Here is a 21192-nt window from a genome sequence, read left to right as displayed (position 1 = left end):
AGTATGCGAAACAGTCATGGCGTCAACGCAATTTCCCATTTCGTAGTCCCGGTAGGTGAAAAGTGTGGTAGTTACCATGGAAACCAAACGGTAAATATAACGGTAGCTACGTACCTCAACCTCACGGAAACGCAATTTCCCATTTTGTAGTTACGGTAAGTGCAAAGTGTGGTAGTTACCATGGAAACCAAACGGTAAATATAACGGTAGCTGCGTACCTCAATATTACGGAAACGAAGAACTGAAAACTAATGGACACTTGAATCGACCCCATGCCTGCTTCGCATACTACTCAGGGTTAACCTACGGGAAGATGGTGTAATTTTTTAAAACAAATTCTCGCTTTTGAACGAGAAAAAAGAAGTCAGTGTAGACAGGCTAAATGACAACCTAACATCAGCACTCAGTGGATCAGCAGCAGCTGTGGGAGAAGCAACATGTAGGGAACAAACTGGAAACGACTAAGGAAACGAAGGAACTAGTAGTCAAACGTGAGAACATTAAGTTTCAAGCACGGCAGATGGGATTAAATTAGCCGAGCTGTCAAAACTGATTAACAGAAGTAAAACAAATGACATTCGTGCATATAACATGGCAGTGATCGAGGAAACGCTGCAAATAAATGGAAGCTTGAAAGCAACTAAGGTTAGCAACGGGAAGAGATATCAGTCAGTTTGCCTTAAAGGGTGCTCCACAGCAAGGCCTGCGCTGCTGCGGTGAAGGCTCAATGCAGCAATCTTGAAGGTTAGGTCACCGGCGGCAAGTTAGAAAGTTCGTTAAGTTACCTTTACCGCGCTGCACAGCAAGTGAAGTTAAACAGGTAAATCTTGGAGTTCCCAAGGCTTAACGTTCGGTTATCGGTGACGCAAGTTGAGCAGGCACTGTACCAGAAACAGGTGCATGCATATTTTTGCGATTGCGCTTTTCTGTTAGGTGGTCTTGGCTGTGTTTATGATCCCCTGTCAACAGTATATTCATTTCTCCTCGATTATTGGTCTCACTCTATCTTTCTTCATACTCGAAAGCTTGGAATAGCCAACGACTATTTTTTGGCAATCACTAACATTTCCAATGAATAAATCTATTTTATCTCACCTACCAACCCCAGCGTTATCATTTCAAAAGAAAGTAAGCTAAACAATGGTTCATAAATCTTGCGTTGAAATACGTAACGCTTTTGTTCCTCTGCCCCTGCAAGTACTTCACTCGCACGGACGGGTTCACAAACTGCCGCACGCATAGGACAAGTTTCCGCAAAAATTTCGGTGTGTTCACCTGTACTCCGTAACAATTTTTTTAAAAAGGCCTCGCAATTGTTATTGTGCTCGTTATTCTTTTTTTCTCCTTTTTTCCTTGTTGAAGGGCTTAGGCTTGACAACAGGAGGGGCTCACACATCTAACCACACTTGTTGAAAAATGGATCGGTACCTTTGCTTTTTCAGTTTCTTTCGCTAACGCAGGACCCATGTTCGCCCATACGGCCCTCATTACGTGACAGCACTTTGCTTAGTTTAGCTCATTATTCTCGTGAAAGATGCGAAAAGGAATTCAAAATAAAAGCATTGCACACAAAACGACGCGTCTCCATGATGACCGGCAGGGACGAAACACACTGCGCGAGGAGACAGAAGCGCGCACAGCTCGAAACGTTACTGTGCCAATAGTAGTGGAATCGATCCCACAAGTTAATTGCCTTGACGACGACAGTGTGCTTTTGTTCCCTGGGCTTCAATATCAGATAGAAATATTGGAGAATTTATTTTTTCATCGAAGTCTACAAATCCCATTAAGCTCTATCGATAGCGCGCCGTGTAGACCGCCTGCTTGGTAAGCTCGCAGTAGCTTTCACAGTAAAAAAGAGAAATACAGCCGCGTATAAGAGCGGAAAATCGGAGAGGGGGAGAAAAGAAGGCCTTTAGAATTTAGTGCAGTATCTTTTTCTATAGTTGGATTCGCTGGCTGAGAGCCAAAGTAAAACATCGCGAATGCATAAATTAACCTCAGCCAGAGAACAGCAAAAGAGGGCATATAATTCCCGAGGCTATGAGCGGGACTATTGAAAGCTGTCGTCAGATAATGCATGAAGACGTTCGCATGAATATCTCAAGAACTCTCATCGAAGCAGGAGAAAACGCCCCGAGGAAGGGGAGGCCTCGGAGAGGAATAAGGGCCACTCTAAGCAAAAAAAGGCGGTGGGGAATTTTTGTTTTTCTGCTATGTCTCCCAATCCAGCCGGACGCGATTAGTTATGCGCCTATATCATCTCTATGCAAAAAAGCGGTACCGGTCGGGCAGCCAGACCGTATGTAAATACAAGCGGGCACTTACCCCCGTTCTTTCCCGTGTCACAACACCAACATAGGAAAGAAGAGGTAAAACGCCCAGCGAGCAGTGAAAACAGGGGCAGGCACGGGGGCAATAAATGAAAAGAAAGCGGCCAAGGTTCTCAGGCAGCGAAAAAGAAAGGAAGAGCGAACCTGCTCAGATTGGTGGGCGCCGGATACGGGCAAAATACAGATGAAAGGAATGTTCAGAATCGAGGGCGGCTTAGGAAAACCCGATGGAGGATAGGCTCGGGGAAGAATGAGCTGCGCCCAAGAGCGTTTTCGCCCGTGCCGTTCTCGGCACGAGGGTGGTCGCTGTTCGGCATCGGCCGAGCGCTACGGCCAGCTACGCGGGGGCGCTTGCATCTCCTCTCTGTCACCATTGCGCGGGACGCGCACTGTGGCGGGGATCAAGAGTGCCGTGGCGCGAGGCGACAAGGACCGCCCCGACGGCACCCCCGGCCCTCTCACGGCCTCCCTTTCCTCTTCAGTGGGACGGCCAAATTGGCAGCCATAAGTATTTACGAGTCCACCGGGGCGGATTAATCAGCCCTTCGGCTCCCTGATTACCACCCGGGGAATACAGAGCCCTACAGTGACGGCTGAACAATCAGCCTTCATGAAAACAAATTCTGCTGTCATGAGAGACTTCGAAAATCAAAGCGCGCCTCCGCTGTAGCAGGGAAGGCGCTGGTGCGGCCCCTCGACGTCCGTCTGTCATTAGAATGGCCATGTGATGGGACAATGAGTACATGGAGCAAAATATCTGACGGCAGTGGGTTGAGGACTGAGAACAGGGAACACAGTGGCTGATATGCGTGTACAAACGGGAGGCGGTGAAGTGGCCCGAGAATATCAGTTAAGAAAATCAGGGTCATGATTCATAATGAATGAACCCCAACTAAGGGCCTTAAAACACAAAGCGGAGAGCATAAGTACGTAGTGGTATGTATAATACTATTCAGTGAAACATGTAATTAAGATACGCAGATGGCCCAATTCGCGCAGTGACGATTTAGACGACCCGCACCACGGTCACAGTTCTTTCTCGTCTCGTTCACTTGTAATGCCCTATTTTCGCGGAATTTCACGCTTTGAAAATCAGTACGTGTTTTGCCAGTTTAATTCATAAATGATTCCTCGTTCTGCAGGGGGCGGTTGCGAGAACTGCCGACGTCTTTAAATTACCCTGTAAATGGGTTCTCCCACCTGTGCAGTGTCACAAGGAACGAGCGAACGAAATTTTAATTTTTCTCGGCAATAATTTTTAATCATGTGGCCCGCTAAGATAATACACCACCTTCTAGAATTCAATTCGGGACTTTGAATACTTTGAATATACGTGCCGATGACAAAGCTTTAACGCAAGATTAGGGACTTGTGAAAAGCGCACAGCTGTCATAAAGCGATGCTTAGGTGAGAGGGATCCCACGCAGAGCGCTCCCGCCACTCGCGAAACGTGCCACACGCGTACACAGCTGCCAGTCGAAACCACATTTCGCCCACACAGGGGTTCCGAATGACGCTGAATCTCGGAGGCCACATTCTAAGTGCGTATACCTACATTCAGCCACATTAGTGCCGGCACTGCTCGACCTATTGTTGGACCTTATCGCGGTCCGAGTAGCACCAATCGGTGAATCGAGGCGCCTTCCGAGGCCGACCTGCCACGCTCACTTGCAAGCGCAAACGCCCTTTTTGCGAACACACAGGTACAGGGCTTCCCTTCATCGTGCTACGCCGGTGCTACGAAAGCGGAGCCCAAGCTGCTCGGTTGCCTGCTGGCGAACTCGTCCACTTGCGTGCTTTTTCCTTGCTTGCTTGCTTTATAACCGCATATTATTTCATTCCACCAACGGTAAGCACAAGTACAAATGCTATTGCATTTCCAAAAAAATTCCCGCTAGTGCTGACAGCGTTATTTTTGTCTGTTCCCTTTTCTCCTGCTTTCTATTTTCTCTTTCTTTCTTTGTTTTTGTTTTTTTCAGCTGCTGCAAAAAGATGCTTTCTTTAAATTTAGTTCGAGGCACTGTTGTTAACATGGCCGAAAAATTCGGGCTACCCTACGTCCCAGTGCCACGTGCCCACGAGACCAAGAAACTCGATGTCACAAGCATACCTGCCCATGATTTTTGTCAGAGGAGGAGGAATGTTGACCTAAAGCACTCGAACTTTATTGCGAAAGCTGAGTTAAGGATAACTAAATTAATAATAATAAAACGACGTGTAGTTGATGATACGGCGTACATCCCCCGCTTATGCGTCCGTAACTGGCCTTGTCCTATTTCTCGCGTGATCCCATAGGGTCGCGCATATAAGAGGTAACCACACGACCCCCGATACAAGGATGCTGCTACATCTCTCGCTCGAAAAGGGTCCATTTTGTACGGGAGTGCTGGTGCGATTCCCTAACGATAGACATCACGTCACACCCAGAAGTGACATCACCATCAATATAGGGACTGAACATGAAGTCACTTGGGGTTGTTGATTGATTGATCGTGGGGTTTAACGCACCGACGCCATACCGGCAATGAAGCGCGCCGTAGCGAAACGCTCCGGATTAATTTTGACCGCCTGGGGATCCTTAACGTGCGCCGATATCTCGAGCACACGGGAATTTTTGTTTTTCGCCTCCATCAGAAAAGCCGCCGCCGCGGCCGGGAATCGAATCCACGCACTTGCGGTTGTGACGACGTAGCTACTACCGTTGACGTCATCAACAAGCACGCGAATGCAGTAAAGTGCGCACCAGCGAGGGCGGGACTACCGGATCCATCGTCTGAAAAAAAAAAACGAAAACAAGCAGGGAAAGCTCGTAAACTTCGCGCCACATCACCTCCTTATCAGCTTAGCTCGTCATTCACATCTCAGTTGGGAGAATGGTTGTTAATTTTTAAGAAGAATATTGTAGCCTTGCAGATTTATCTCGATGCCGCCGCTCTACTCTCTGCGCCGTGTGTTTTTTCTGGAGAATAATAAAAAAATCTGGAGACGAGCTGGCAAAGCATTTCAGTAACTTTTGAGTAAATGCTACCTTATTACGGGAAGCATACGCTAAGGCGTGTTTAAGCTGATTTCGAGTCCATCCACTGGTCACTATTAGTTTGAACTTGGGGGTTTTACGTCCCGAGGCTGCTCCTGGGTTACGAAGCTCGGCGCAGTGGAGGGCTGAGGGATAGGTGCGGCCGCCTGGGGATCCTTCATTATGCGCCAAAGTTCCGTTTTGCCTTTCGCCTACACTGAGGAGTTAACACTCTTGCAGAATTGAACCCATAACTTCGGGCGTAGAAACTGCATCACTGCGACAGGTTGCCTGATTGATTGATTGTGTGGTTTAACGCGCCGACGCAACGCAGGCGATGAGGCGCGCCGTAGTGGAGGGCTCCGGATTAATTTTGACCACCTGGGGATCTTTCACGTGCGCCGAAATCTCGTACACACGGGCGTTTTTGCTTTTCGCCTCCATCAGAAAAGCGGCCGCCGCGGCCGGGAATCGAACCCGCGACCTCGTGCTCAGCAGCGCAACGACAGGTTGCCTGTATTGCTCCTTAATGTCAAAATTATGAGCAAACCTTTGCGGAAAACTACGAACCAATGTTTTCTGGGTGCACCAGGCTGGCCATTCACACTAATAGTTTATGGGCAGAAGTTGCCGTCGTTATCACATAGTCCTAGTTGACATTGCAAGTAACGTTACCCGACTGTGCGAAGTTACAGTTCCTTCCCTTGTTCTTTTTCATCTCCCCACCGCAACACTTAAAACTATTGTAGGGACAAAATATATGTCAGATATGTCTGAAATATGCAAAGGTATGAAGTAAAATTACGTATGGGTTGCCAGAATCAGAGGTCGGGCACTGCAGAACCACAGTAGCAGAAACCAAAGGTTGCCTCGAAAAATTGTGATGACATCGCCTTGAAATGGTTGTGTAACAAAGGCTTAAAATAAAAGTGTAATAAGCATCTTACAGTGCTACATTGGGCTGCCTGGTACATATAGATCAAATATTAAACAGTGGGCGGGCAGACAAGAGATAAGGTAGGATAAAACAAATGTACCATTTTAAGCGCGAAATGTTTTTACTAGAACCAATGTTTAAATGGTCGCCTGTGCAAGCGTGCGCTAATCTTTACTACAGAAAAAAAGCATACCTGAGCCTTCATTCACTCGCTCCCCCACCTGCGGGCTTTTAAGTTCACCTGTTTGTTTATTTGCTTGAACCCCACGTCGCATTTAGTGCACTAAATGTTTTATCACGGAAACGCCAGCAGCTTAATTTTTCTTTTAACCTTTAGTCATTGCACGGCCCCTCGATCAAGTTTCCGCAAGGTCTTTGTCGACAACATGGATTGATTGTAGGGTTTTACGCGCCGACGCAATGCAGGTGATGAGGCGCGCCGTAGTGGAGGGCTCCGGATTAATTTTGACAACCTGGGGACCTTTAACGTGCGCCAAAATATCGTACACACGGGAGTTTTTGCTTTTCGCCTCCATCAGAAAAGCGGCCCCCGCGGCGGGGAATCGAGCCCACGACCTCGTGCTCAGCAGCGCAACGCCTTAGCCACTGAGCCACCGCGGCGGGTCTTTGTCGACAACATATGTATGTATGTATGTATGTATGTATGTATGTATGTATGTATGTATGTATGTATGTATGTATGTATGTATGTATGTATGTATGTATGTATGTATGTATGCATGCATGTGTGTATGTATGTATGTGTGTACGTATGTGTATGTATGTATGAACGTATCTATGGACGTATGTATGTATGTATTTTAAGAAATTATGTGTGCGTGTCGACTGTGGGTGTAGTACCGCAGAACTTAACACACACAGAAGTGGATGTAAAAACTTTTGAAAATAACTAATAATTAAAGACAGCGGTGTATAGCAATGATTGTTCATCACAGAAGCTTCTGTTCTATGGTCTAAACCTTGGCTCCAAAAGAAAAAAATTCACGGGAAACTGTATCCGTCACAGTAGCCTACAGTATCGGTATGAATAACGGCCGTCCCTCATTGGCTGCACCCTTGTCGCAGCATGCGGCCGGCCTATGCCCATCTACAGGTTAAGGGCTGAAGCATGGAAGAGTAAACCTTAAGGGGTAACGCCGAACAGCTGCCCGCGATCGATACACGGGGCTGTTTGAAGCCGCTTACGTTTTTGTTTCGCCCCCAATACGTCCCACTATAGAAGCAGCAGTCTTTCACTCATCGTGAACGATGAGGTTTTGATACGAACGTGGATAAGTTCCCTAACACGAGTGCGGTTCTTTCTAACTCTATTTTTTAGAGAAGATTCTCTGAGAAAAAAAAATCAAGTGGTGACCCGATGGCTGGGTATCGGAATTTCCGAGAACACTCGTAGCTACATCGGAGTAGGGTCCGCCTCTACGTGGACCGACTGAATAACTCGGGGGATGTCCTCCGCGCTAGTATTTGTGAAGCAAGTGGGGGATTCGATGAAACATCGCTGTGCAAATGTGTTTCCTGGAGTGAGGAAAGAATGTTACCAGTTGTAACTTTTCCAGAGCAGTTGGTGCCAGCTTCCTGGAGTGATACTAAATTTAACCGTACAGAACGGCTAACCCTATATTAGAAATGAGGTGCAATTTTAACGTAGAAACAGAAGGTGAAAATACTTGTGGCTGGTTTTCGCGATATTGTTGCGTGTTTAAATTCACTCGACCCGTGAATTCCAGCACGCAAACAAAAGAACCCCTCCATCCGCGGTGCCCGCTTATTAAGGTCCCTAAGAAAGTAATTTGATGTGCTATCAATCACAGGAGTACATGTGCGCCTTCCCAGTAATGACGTCAATAATAATTTCAACATTTACACATATCGACGTCAGGAATGACATACAAGGGGTGTTAGTCCGGTTGCCTCCTCTCCCTCCGTATTGTTTTTTGTTGTTGTTGTTTTTGTTGTTTCTTGGACTGGAGGCAAGGGAGCGTCCGTCAGAAGTAAGATTGACGCAGAGGCCGATTTTGTATTTCTTCTGCTTCGCAAGTAAACGGACAGACCTCCTGCTTTTGCGGGAAGCTGATGAAATTGGAGTGCGTGGAATTTTGCGAGCAAAAGAGACCAAATAAAAGAGGGGAACGAAATTTGATTGCCTTCTTATTCTCCCAACCTTTTTGTTCGGTGTTTTTTTTAGATCATATTCAAACGGACAACAAATGAAGTTTCGTTTTGTTCTTTTGTGTACTTATGTGTCCCATGGCGCCCACAATAAGAGAACAAAGGTAGCTTTCGGGTTCCCCGATCACAGTATCCCCATTCGCTGAAGCAGTCATAAAAGGCTGGCATTGCTCTACGAATTCTTATTCTTGGCATTTCGTCTGACATCGTTATGCTGCCACGCGCTTTAGTCTGACATCGTTATGCTGCCAAAGCGCGTGAGGCTGGCGCTGAGCCGCACACGTGAACGAGGTACCGCTCCCAACAGGCTCTAGTTCTCCTCAGACGTCTACCCTATTCGTTATTCTATATTCTGTAATTCTCGTGAAAAACTAAGAATCCATTGCACTACGTTGCTTTCATCTGGAGTTGTAGCTGCCCAATTTTTACACTTTTATCACACAATCACTGGAAGAACTGAGAATTGCATACGATGAATGCAACTTTGGCTCAATCATTTTAAAAAGCCCGAAATAAATAAAGCACGAATGAAGGTAATGAAAAATCCGAGGACAACTTCTTAAGGTGGTGAATGCGAAAGCATGCATGTTCGGAATGTCATAGACACCGTGTTCCGCATCGAGTTATCGAAGGGATTTGCAGTATTGCTGCTGGAGACGCTTTGCTTTGCGATGCGCCTTAACGCTTTCGAATGGCTTTTATCTGTTTTTTACGCGTTGCGATCTGCTCGTTCATGCCGCCGTGTAATGGGAGAGTTGATGGTGGTTGTGATTTTCGCTGCTCGTCTATTCGCTCGTTTGGCTGCGTTCCTCAGCTCTCTCCATCTCCAGTGCAATGGCGGGGGCGACCACCTCTCGCTGCTGCCCAGTTTAAGTTCGCGCTGTGGAACGCTTCGTGCAAGGGTCGTTTCTCCCTCAGGGACACCGATTCCGGACGCCGGCTTTTCAAGTGCAGAGCACTTCAGGAACTCGCCTTGTCGTCGTAGCTCGCTGTAACGCTCTTCGATGTCAAGCGACTGCCGGAATCAGGTGGCGCAGCGATATCATGGACCCAAGTAGAGCCCCATAGCTGTCGTCACGTCGTCCCACACAAGCTTCGAACAACAAGCGGTTTGTATAGTCACTACCGCTCAAAACTCGTGAACCACAGACGCTTGTCATACATCTCCCTAGTTTAGCGCAAAGAAAACTGCAGGTACATTTGAGGCGTAATATACGGGTTACCATCAGCCCCCGCGTTCATTAGTTAGGAACCCTCGTTGAGTTGGTTTTTATAATTAAGCAGAAAAAATTGGCAGTGGAAGAAAAAAATGGCGCGTTCCAAGCTTCGCAGTGCAACACCGGCACGTGCTGGATGAAAAGCAAGCACAGCAAGAACAAAACTCCCGCTCGCGCTGTTTCAGGTAGGGGGCGCGCGAGCCCTGCGAATGCGGAAAATTTGAAATGTATTGGACGAAGCTCCGGAGAGGAGTGAGACAGGGCGGCGAAGAGCGTAATGGGTGGTAGAGGCGAGCGGATAACGGCGCTACTTCCCATTATGGCGAATCACTGCTCTGCACTTCCGACAGCTTTCATGTTGAGTGGAACGAGTTTAATTTTTATTTTATTTTTTTCGCTCAAGCTAGCACCGTGAAGCCCCTCGGGATATAGAACACTTCGTGCAATAAAACGCCTCCGATGGAGACGTTTTTTTGTTTTGTTACGGGCGTCGGGCGCCATTTTTTTTTCACTCAATGGGCGATTTAAGGCTTTCAGCTTAATAATAGCTTTATTTGGCTGCTACAAGTATCGTACACGAGTGACGTCCACAAACGATATTGCAGGAAGCAAACAGGCGGTATAGTGCGCGAGCCGGAGTCATCACTTGAAGGACGCAAGAGCGTGTGTCCTAGGGCTATGAAATAGAACTTTAGTTTGGTACTGAAAACAACAACACTTATCCCACATCTTAAAAACGCTGCGTGAATAGGCCAGTGTGTGAGAGAATAGTCCCCACAAGCGGTCGCGTGCCGCGAGTGACGTGCAGTCGACCTTTGGTTCTGGCGTTCCATTTGTCTGAACGAACCACGTGGACTCATTGAACACTTTAAGTGCTAAGCAAAGCCAGCGCCCAGGATGGCCCTTTGAGGCTTGCGAACGAGGAGAAATAAGTAGCCGGCGGCCATTAGGCAGCAGCGGTGCGGAGACACACTTCCCCTGCTCTGGCGGAACGCGCTAATGCGGCCGGCTGTTGACAGAATGCAGGGGGGCCGACAGGGGCACCTGCGTGCCGCCGAGAGTGGGTGCGTGACAAGGACGGTGCGAGGTATGGATCAGACGGCAGCCGGGCATCGAGGGCCGCGCCGCTCTTAACATCCCGCTGGCACGAAAACCGACGCCCCGATGGGTTTTATCGACGCCCACAAAAAGCCTGCACGGCCGCCAAGATTTCACGCACGCGAGAGCGAAAGAAAACCGGCAAACAAATCCAGCCGCCGAACTCATTATGGTGTTCCACTTAAGCACGTGCTCTCAAGTAGTGCGGGGGGAATAAACAGCGTTGGCCGGCTGTGTACATTATCATCGACGGTGCCGTGAATCAACCTCTCGTGAGCTCGGAACACGTGTGTACGCTCGTCGAGCTAGATACCGCTAGATACAGCTGTACTTCGAGGGGCGAGAAAAACCCGCCTCCATTTTAAGAAATCGAACAGGATGAGATAAAAACATGCGTAAACTAAATGTCGTTTAGATTTTTTTCCCTGCCGATGCTGCTGCAGCAAGGCACAGGGATCAAAACAACAACACCCATTGCCCGGTTTATTTTTGTTTGATTTTTTCTAAAGCCGTTCGGAAGCGTATCATCGCCACGGCTGCCTTTATTCATTCGTAGAACTACAATGGTATTTTACGTGGACTTTCAAGTAGGACTTCGTTCGATAAGCCTTTTTTTTTGTGGTCACTTGATGACTTCTTTTTATCGTTATATAATCTATCTACGCCCTGTGGCAATGTAGGCAATTAAAAAAGCATACAGGCAGCCATTTTTCCCCTGTTTTATGCATTGTTACTAAGCCACGCAGTCTGTGTACGAACCAGGCTTACGCCACTTCTATGCACGGTCCTCCCCACCCCACAACCATGTCTGTCCTCACCCCCTCTCCTACGGTGGCAGAGGAAGTTGTCATTGCCCTCGCCATAGTTCAACAGCCCCAACCCACCACCATCCTCTCCGACTCCCAGCATGCCCTCTCAAACTACCTTAAGGGACGTATCTCGCTACAAGCTCTCCGTATCATCATCCGACACCCTCCCCAGGATCCTGTGGAGCTGCTGTGGACTCCGGCCCGCACTGGCTTAGGAGGCAATGAGGCAGTACATTCACATGCTCGAGAACTCGTTACCCGGGCTCCTGCTTCTTTTGTTCCTAACCACAGCATCCCCATCCCCCTGTACACATACACCGACATTACACTGCACCACAGACTGAACCGTCGAACCCTCCCACCCCCCCACAGCTCCCTATCACCAGAGGAGGCCCGCATGTGGCGCATCATCCAAGCGCACACGTTCCCTCACCGAACGATCCTGCAGCACTCCCACCCCCACCTGTTTCCCTCACCTCGCTGCCCGCACTGTGGTGCACTGGACACGCACTTTCATTCCCTCTGCCAGTGCCCCAAGAATCCCTACCCACCCCTCCCCACCCCCCAGGCCTGGGAGCAGGCCATGCGGAGCTCCGAGGTTTCGGACCAGGTGCTAGTCGCCTCCCGAGGCCTCCAGGTCGCTGCGGCCCTGTGGGCAGCCGCCACCGCCCCATAAGGGGGAGCTCTTTAAATAAATGTTATTTCTCTCTCTCTCTCTCTACCCTCCAATTTCCCCATTCGGTTCGCAAGAGAATGCAAGTGTGTTACCAGAGTTCATTCAACTACCCAATGGCGTCTGCATTGAATGTTATTTTATTTCCTTCAGCTACCAATCAAATAAACAAAGTTGATTTACAGCGAATGTGATTAGCTACGAAAGTAGACTACATCTTAGGTGTGACAGTGCTGCTAACAGTAGTCATTTTTTGTCATTTTACAAAGTGGCTAGGTCAAGTCCACTTGTAAAATACTTATGTGGAAAAAAAGCCCCGTATATGATTTTCGATGATTTTTCATACGCGACAACCACCTGTTTCATCAAGCATTAGCTAACATTGTATAATGAGGATAATCTATGTTTTTGTATTTGAAACATGCACTGTTTTTATGTTTGTACATCTTGTTATACCCACTCCCCTCTTCAATGCGCATGGCCTTGAGGGTATAATAAATAAAAAAATAAAATTGTCCATGATTCGGGACGCAGTGGAGAGCTCCGGTTTGTTTCAACCGCATGGGTTTCTAAAACGTGAAGTCTGTGAAAGGTTCTAAGGCCGCCTTATCAGTGACTTATGCCAAAAAATCCCGCGAGGTCCCACCCACGATTTCTTCCGACTTCCACAAATGGGGCCAGCAACAAAGAAAAATGTTTTTTTTTTCTTTTTCTGTCTCAGTGGCCACGCTTGTTCGCTTTAGAAACGTCATTGGCTGGCTGTCGCTCTTTTTGTGAGCCCCTGCCGGGGCATTTCGTCGCCGTCGATCCCTTAGCATTCTCGTTTTCCCCCTACTCGGCCCTGCACTCGCAGCACACCCAATGTACACTGAATCCGGGTGACGGGCGCACCAGGCGGCCAGGAGCCACCGCATGCAGAGCAGGGTCAGCAGCTGTGCGAAGGCAGCGCCACCACTGTCAGCTTGGCTTGACGTCCCCATGCAGCCACCATAGTCCTTACCATGGAGGACAGGTCCCGCCTCTCCGCACGCCCACTGTCGTTCTCTTTTCTGTGTCATTTTCCATTCCCAGGCGGAAAGCGCAAGTTTTTACCGACATGGGCCATTTATTGCTCACAAAATGGGCATCCTCGATTTACCAGTCCTGGACGGTCCGCGGGCAGTTCAAGGACTGCCTCCGGACCGGAATAGAATACATGGGAAAATCGAGCGCTGGATCGCGTCTCGGGCAGTCCGCGGACGACCCGGGATTCATAATCGAGGAGGCCCGATAATAAGCAAGATGGGCGGGCGCATTTTATTTTAAAGGGTCCCTGAAGACAAAATTGGTCTTTGGAAACTCCCTCACCTCCATTAAAGTCACTTAACCGTTTTTGGAAGAGCTATGGAAAAACTTTCAAATTTTGCGTTAAATGGGCAAGAGTGATGTGCAACAGGCCAGCACTGAAACATGGTTATCAGCGGGTTAACTGGACGTTACCATACAAGTGATGCAATCAAATGGGATTGAAAGCCCCACAACAGTCGCGCTGTCATGTTTATTGGGCGTGGCTTTGGTTGGCGACCGCAAATTGCACGAACATGATTGTGTGACGTCACAGACAAATTGCCGGAAAGTGGCTGGTAGCACCACTGCTGCATATATTTTCTTTAACATCTGGATTGATTGATTGATTGATTGATTGATTGATTGATTGATTGATTGATTGACTTTTGGGTTTAACGCGGCGACGCCACACAGGCGGTGAGGCGCGCCGTAGTGGAGGACTCCAGGTTAATTTTGACCCGGGATCTTTAAGTTGTGCCGAAATCTCGAACCCACGGGCGTTTTCGCCTTTCGCGTTCATCAGTAAAGCGGCCGCCGCGGCCGGGAATTGAACCAGCGTCCTTGGGCTCAGTAGATTATTTGGTTAAAGTTTGCGATAAAATTAGTATCATTGTTATCGAAATAAAGCAGTCTTTTGAATGGACCAAACGTATTTTATCTTCAAATGCAAGTTTATGAACTTGAAAGCTTTAATAGGAGGTGGGGGGGAGGGGAGGCAATGAGATGATTGCGCAATTGTGTCTGTTACTTTCGTTCGTCGCCGGCCGCCACAGGTGAGAACTCTTCCGTGCGCAGAGAGATGGCGCTGCATGTGCAGAGAGAGAGAGAGAGAGAGAGAGAGAGAGAGAGAGAGAGAGAGAGAGAGAGAGAGAGAGAGAGAGAGAGAGAGAGAGAGAGAGAGAGAGAGAGAGAGAGAGAGAGAGAGAGAGAGAGAGAGAGAGAGAGAGAGAGAGAGAGAGAGAGAGAGAGAGAGATGGTCTTCTGCTTCTAAATGCGACAATCTGAAGTCCCAACCATATTGTTGCGTAATTTACGACGAAATAGCGCATCAGCGTACCTTGGCGTATGGGCGCGTAGAAGTGTATAGAATCGCGAACTACGCTGCAAAGGCGAGCCACCCCATGGCAGCGGCCGTCACTGCGCCCGCCGCTGTACGGAGAAAAACAACCTAAGGATCATTTTTGCAAACTAATAAATAGGAAATAGACATAAACAGTAGCTACGGTCGACCTTAAATAAAGCCGACTTCATTCTAAGTGGCCATCCAACTATTGTGCAGGACGTTGAGGGGCTAGGGAAGGTTAAGATCAGTGATCACAGGTTAATGTGGTGCAGAAAAAGATTAGACTTCAAATGGGAGGCCATGTTTCTGTCAGTTAGCGCTAGGGCACACGGGCTTAAAATAAGCATTCATTACAAATTCGTGGTTTCGCCGATGACAATGAAGTCAATGGGCATATACTAAGCGACAACCTAACGACGGTTATTACGGAGTCACCAGTAGCTCTACGAGGACCAGTATATGGGAAAGAAACAGGCTATCTCAGGAAGCGAGGGAACCTATTACGAAACGTATAAATATTGTACGGTAAGGTCTCAGGAGCAGCCGTGGAGGCAGCGTGAGCCTGGATGATGCTGGCACGGCCACATCTACGTAGATCGCGTTGCCTTGTACATACATATGCCATTCAACATTCGTTCCATCTTTGTCCTGCCGTCACGTAACAATATTGGAGTGTCAGGATCGGTGGACGAAATCGATTTGGCGGAGTTACGAAAAGTAATTAACAAGCGAAACGCTACTGACGTACATTCGTGCCTACAACATGAGAAAGATTAAGGAAACGTTAAAGAAGGAAGGACGCTTAAGAGCAATTAGGAAGAAGCGATCTATCGAAAAAAATGGAATTTGCTCAATAAGAGACTGGACGCAACATGGAAGCGATAATAAAAGCAGCGAAACGATTTTACACTAAGCCAGACGCTCACAACGTTATCCACGGACGCAGCCGCGCCTAGAGACTTAGCTTGCGATGTCCCACTAATAACCAAAGAAAAGTGGAAAAGGCATTCAAGGGTTCAACGCATACAAGGGTTCAAGCATTCAAGGCATTCAAGCATTCAAGCCGCCAGAGAAGATGACATAACCGTGGGTCACTTAAATGACGGAGGAGATACTGTACTAGAATAGCTTTTTGAACTGTCGCCAGAATACCTGAGGACTCTAAAGGTGCCCACGGCTTGGAAAAATGTCAACATAATTCTAATTCACAAGAAGTTGATATCAAAGCGTTCACGCATTACCAATCCACAAGCCTGCTCTCAATTGTATACAAGTTATTTACCAAGGTTATAGTTAACCGTATAAGAGATGGCCTAGATTTCCAATAACCGACCGAACGGGCAGAATTTAGAACAGGGAAGGCGATGTCAAAGAGCTCACGCATTACCAACCCATAAGCCTGCTCTCAATTGTATACAAGCTGTTTACCAAGGTTATAGTTAACCGCATAGGCGACAGCCTATATTTCCAACTATCGAGAGAACAGGCAGAATTTAGGGCAGGCTACTCAACCATTAAGCCCGTCCGTGTCATCAATCAAGCAATAGAAATATGTGCGGGGTATAATGAAGCCATTTACACGGCATTTATAAACCATAAAAATGTGTTTGAACATGGGGCATTTGCCGCACGCGGGATCACGTGCACAGGCGCTTATCCCCTAAATTACGCACCCTTGCGGTTAGGGCTTAGAGGTTCGGTTTTGTACCACGACGTATAGTGGCACGGCTCACACCACTCAATCCGCCCCCCCCCCCCCCCCCCTCCCCTGCCTTTTCGGCGTGTTAGTGCGAGGCGCGTTACCAGCGTGCAATGATGTCGGTCCGTGTTGGTAGGTGCCGCTCTGGCCTACACGGGCAGGTGAGAAAATCAGTAGGGGCGAAAGGGGCGCCTATTGCAAAGCGCCGCGGTGCATCCGCCGGCGATAGGTCAGACTGGTGCTATTACGTGGAACTGCGGTAAATAGGCCACAGCGGTTTCCCTCAGGAAATAAGAGGCTCAGTTTAGGATAAAGATTGACCCCGCTGCCGCTATGCGCGGAGGAGAAACGAAGAGCGCCCATCGGCCGGTTGCAGTTGCTTATAGTAAGGCCACCGCGCTGTTACGCGGAACTAGAAGGTAGGCCGAAAAAAGGCGCCGCCGACTATGATTATGCGTGGTGGGAGGGGCGGGCGCGAGAAAGGGTACGAGTCAGTTGCATACGAGCATTCTTGCATGCGTGTTAGGGAGCGAGCAAGGAGTCTTGGTTGGGTCGAGTTACATCGCTGATTGTGGCGCCGCCTGGCTTAGACTCGACCCGCGAGCTCACTGTTTTTCTTAGTATATACTTGCTTGTAAATTCACACACTTTGAAGGTCTTGTTACTGTACGTGCACGGAGTGTAAATATACTTTTCACGTTCTAATGTGAAGTGAACGGATCGTATTCGTCGTTATTGCCTCTACAGCGCAACAAAACGCGTGTGGGGTACGCATACAGGAAAACATCAAGGAGACATTAAGGTAACACCAGGAATACGGTATAAAGAGCGTGAACTTTACTCGCAGCTTAGCTGCAATCGCAAACGCCTCTGTATTCTGTACCTACGTACGCGCCCTCATAGCGTTATCTCCGCCGACATGTGGAGCTACGGCGCTGAGAAATCAATGTAAAGCAGATCCATTACGCGCTTTTCGAACACGAAGTAAGGCTGCGAAACAACTCGCCTAACCGCAGCCGTCCCCTATCATGCGGACTATGCACGACACATCCCGTGCTACCATCGACTTTGGCACGGAAGTGCTGGAAAAGGGCGCATTGGTTTTTCGTTTTTTGTGTGTGTGGTAGATGGTGGGTATTACTTATTTTCGTTTTCATGGCGACAGCCGTCAATAGTTTATTGCTTGCACGCGCGTCCTCACAGGAGCGGGCCCAGCCCGCTTGGGCGTACACGCGGGCCTGCATTTCAAGAACGGCGACAACATGCCCCGTGCCAGTGTGCACATACTTTAAAAGCAGTAATTTGAGGCAATTTTATGAAACATTTGAAAAGTAAAATTTTAAGTAATTAACTTAAAATTATTATTTTGAAGTATTTTGATTACTATGCCCAGAGGAAATTAGATGGATAACATCCGCACCCTTCTCCAGAAAAGCCGAATCTGGTTTTGGCTTCTTGTTTGCGTTTCACCCGTTTCTTTTTGTTTCCCCTGTCATATAGTGCGTGTGGTTTTAGCGCGCGTGTTATGCTTGGAGCAACAGGGGAGTGACAGAGAGGGAAAAGCAGCGGGCACTCACAGAATACGTTCATCGCCCATCGGTCGTGGGGCGCCGGCGCCGAAGGGGGCAGCGCGGGGTTCCGTGCCACGCAGCGCAGTCCTTGGCCGTGGTCCTCCGCCGTCGGCATGAAGCTGACCACCGAGGTGGACACATTGCCGTCTGCTGACGCGTGGCCAAAACTCTGGGCCAGCTGTACGCCGCGCTTCCACCAAGTGATCTGCGCCGGCGGCCTCGAGCCGCGAGCCTCGCAGACCAGCTCGACGGGGAGACCGGCCGTGAGCGCACCGCCCGACGCACGCAGGATGCGCACCGTCAGTGGGGCCACTGCGAGTTTCGGGGGAAGGGGGGGGGGGGGGGGGGGGGCGGTACAAGGGGGAGAGACGAAGGCGTGAGTTGGAAGGCAACACCTGAGCCTCTTGATCCATCTGGTCATTGTCATTCAGCTACCCCGTATGCTGAAATATTTGCTAAAGAAAAATGGCCGTATACTCTTAAGTCATTATAGTTGTGTATGCCACAAGAGGGGAAATATTGAATACTCGTAGCATTAACGGCCAAGGTAAAGCACCGGCAGTTGTTGTGAGTGAGGGCTTTGGGGAAAGCCAGACGAAGTATCAGGTTGCGTACGGCCAGACAGAAGATCGGCACGAGGGCGGGTGCCCCATAAACGATACCGAATTTAAAAAGATTCCCGCGCTTTCCTTTTAGTTACGGCTGTCTATAGATGACTCGTGTTCTCGTGGGGAAGTTTAAAAGATTCTACTCACGGCGCATGTCGACGCGCACGGTGGTCCGCACCGGCGTCGCCATTCCGTTGTCCACTTGGCAGACGAGCTGGGCAAGCAGGTCAGTGCGCGATAGCGGGCCCTGGCGAAGCTTGCTAAGCACCAGCACCGATCCTTGCGCGTCGTCAAGCGCTTGCGTGACCATGGTGACAGCGCTTCCGGGCACAAGTTCCTCATCGTCGTCGCTCAGAGGCCGCCGAGGTCGTCGCAGCCAGCGCACCTCCGGTGCCGGTCCGCCGGCTGCAAAGAGCGTTTCCCGTCAAGTACTGATCTTATAAGTAACTCCGCGGTTCACTTGATTGATTTCTAAATGCGAATGACTGTGCCGCAGAAAGGAACTAGGCAAGTACAATGTCTTAATAACTGTACACCAGGTAAAATGATCAGGTGAAAAACAGAGGAACGAAACCATACCAAACATGTGTGTCTGCTGTCAGTGTCACTTCCTGCTAACACGAAAATCCAAATTACTGGTTTCCAGAGGAGCGTGATGATTATAAAGGCACAGCTTTAACGGCATGAACAGATTCTAAATAATCTCCGGAAGAGTACGGGCCCCACAACAATATCAAGTATGTGGCAGCGAGATGCACGTACAGCCACTGCGTGGAGCCGCGAGAAAAAGATGGCGGTGTGCTCGTATTGAGACGTCATGGATTTCTGCCTTCAGAGATGGGATGAGTGCATACTACTTGTCGTGTGTTGTTTTGCAGTTTGCGAGCCTGTTGCGCCAATGGTACTGGGTGACACGTTTCTGTCATATTCTCTGGAAGAGTACGGGCCCCACAACAATATCAAGTATGTGGCAGCGAGGTGCACGTACAGCCACTGCGTGGAGCCGCGAGAACAAGATGGCGGTGTGATTGCATTGAGACGTCATGAATTTCTGCCTTCAGAGATGGGATGAGTGCATACTACTTGTCGTGTGTTGTTTTGTAGTTTGCGAGCCTGTTGCGCCAATGGTACTTGGTGACACTATTCTGTCATATTCTCTGGAAGAGTACGGGCCCCACAACAATATCAAGTATGTGGCAGCGAGGTGCACGTACAGCCACTGCGTGGAGCCGCGAGAAAAAGATGGCGGTGTGCTCGTATTGAGACGTCATGGATTTCTGCCTTCAGAGATGGGATGAGTGCATACTACTTGTCGTGTGTTGTTTTGCAGTTTGCGAGCCTGTTGCGCCAATGGTACTGGGTGACACGTTTCTGTCATATTCTCTGGAAGAGTACGGACCCCACAACAATATCAAGTACGTGGCAGCGAGGTGCACGTACAGCCACTGCGTGGAGCCGCGAGAACAAGATGGCGGTGTGATCGCATTGAGACGTCATGGATTTCTGCCTTCAGAGATGGGATGAGTGCATACTACTTGTCGTGTGTTTTGTAGTTTGCGAGCCTGTTGCGCCAATGGTACTTGGTGAGACTTTTCTGTCATATTCTCTGGAAAAGTACGGGCCCCACAACAATATTAGATATGTGGCAGCGAGGTGCACGTACAGCCACTGCGTGGAGCCGCGAGAACAAGATGGCGGTGTGATCGCATTGAGACGTCATGGATTTCTGCCTACAGAGATGGGATGAGTGCATAATACTTGTCGTGTGTTGTTTTATACTTTGCGAGCCTGTTGCGCCAATGGTACTTGGTGACACTTTTCTGTCATATTCTCTGGAAGAGTACGGGCCCCACAACAATATCAATGATGGGGCAGCGAGGTGCACGTACAGCCACTGCATGGAGCCGCGAGAACAAGATGGCGGTGTGCTCGTATTGAGACGTCATGGATTTCTGCCTTCAGAGATGGGATGAGTACATACTACTTGTCGTGTGTTGTTTTGCAGTTTGCGAGCCTCTTGCGCCAATGGTACTTGACACTTTTCTGCCATATTCTCTGGAAGAGTACGGGCCCCACAACAATATCAAGTATGTGGCAGCCAGGTGCACGTACAGCCACTGCGTGGAGCCGCGAGAACAAGATGGCGGTGTGATCGCATTGAGACGTCATGGATTTCTGCCTTCAGAGATGGGATGAGTGCATACTACTTGTCGTGTGTTGTTTTGTAGTTTCCGAGCCTGTTGCGCCAATGGTACTTGGTGACACTTTTCTGTCATATTCTCTGGAAGAGTACGGGCCCCACAACAATATCAAGTATATGGCAGCGAAGTGCACGTACAGCCACTGCGTGGAGCCGCGAGAACAAGATGGCGGTGTGCTCGTATTGAGACGTCATGGATTTCTGCTTTCAGAGATGAGATGAGTGCATACTACTTGTCTTGTGTTGTTTTGTAGTTTGCGAGCCTGTTGCGCCAATGGTACTTGGTAACACTTTTCTGTCATATTCTCTGGAAGAGTACGGGCCCCACAACAATATCAAGTACGAGGCAGCGAGGTGCACGTACAGCCACTGCGTGGAGCCGCGAGAACAAGATGGCGGTGTGATCGCATTGAGACGTCATGGATTTCTGCCTTCAGAGATGGGATGAGTGC

General features: G+C 48.9%; 2 protein-coding genes across 2 annotated transcripts in view; one reads left to right on the top strand and one right to left on the bottom strand.

The window, feature by feature from the left end:
- LOC144155693 (uncharacterized) overlaps window positions 1-21192 on the top strand; it is a 654708-nt gene that overhangs the window by 431129 nt on the left and 202387 nt on the right. The gene's annotated exons all lie outside the window — the stretch shown is intronic.
- The window catches only part of LOC144155692 (neural cell adhesion molecule 1-like), a 578531-nt gene that overhangs the window by 380912 nt on the left and 176427 nt on the right, over window positions 1-21192 (bottom strand). The window contains exons 4-5 of the mRNA XM_077687293.1: window positions 18688-18945; window positions 17939-18244 (exon numbers count right to left, since the gene is read on the bottom strand). Coding sequence (XP_077543419.1) covers window positions 17939-18244; window positions 18688-18945 — 564 coding nt within the window. The remainder of the gene's footprint in view (window positions 1-17938; window positions 18245-18687; window positions 18946-21192) is intronic.

Source organism: Haemaphysalis longicornis, unplaced genomic scaffold (assembly GCF_048455015.1).
Source record: "Haemaphysalis longicornis isolate Haplotype H1 unplaced genomic scaffold, Haemaphysalis longicornis Haplotype H1 scaffold_1, whole genome shotgun sequence".
Taxonomy (NCBI): domain Eukaryota; kingdom Metazoa; phylum Arthropoda; class Arachnida; order Ixodida; family Ixodidae; genus Haemaphysalis; species Haemaphysalis longicornis.
The sequence above is the reverse complement of the archived record's forward strand: the minus strand, read 5'-3'. Positions and strand labels throughout refer to the sequence as shown.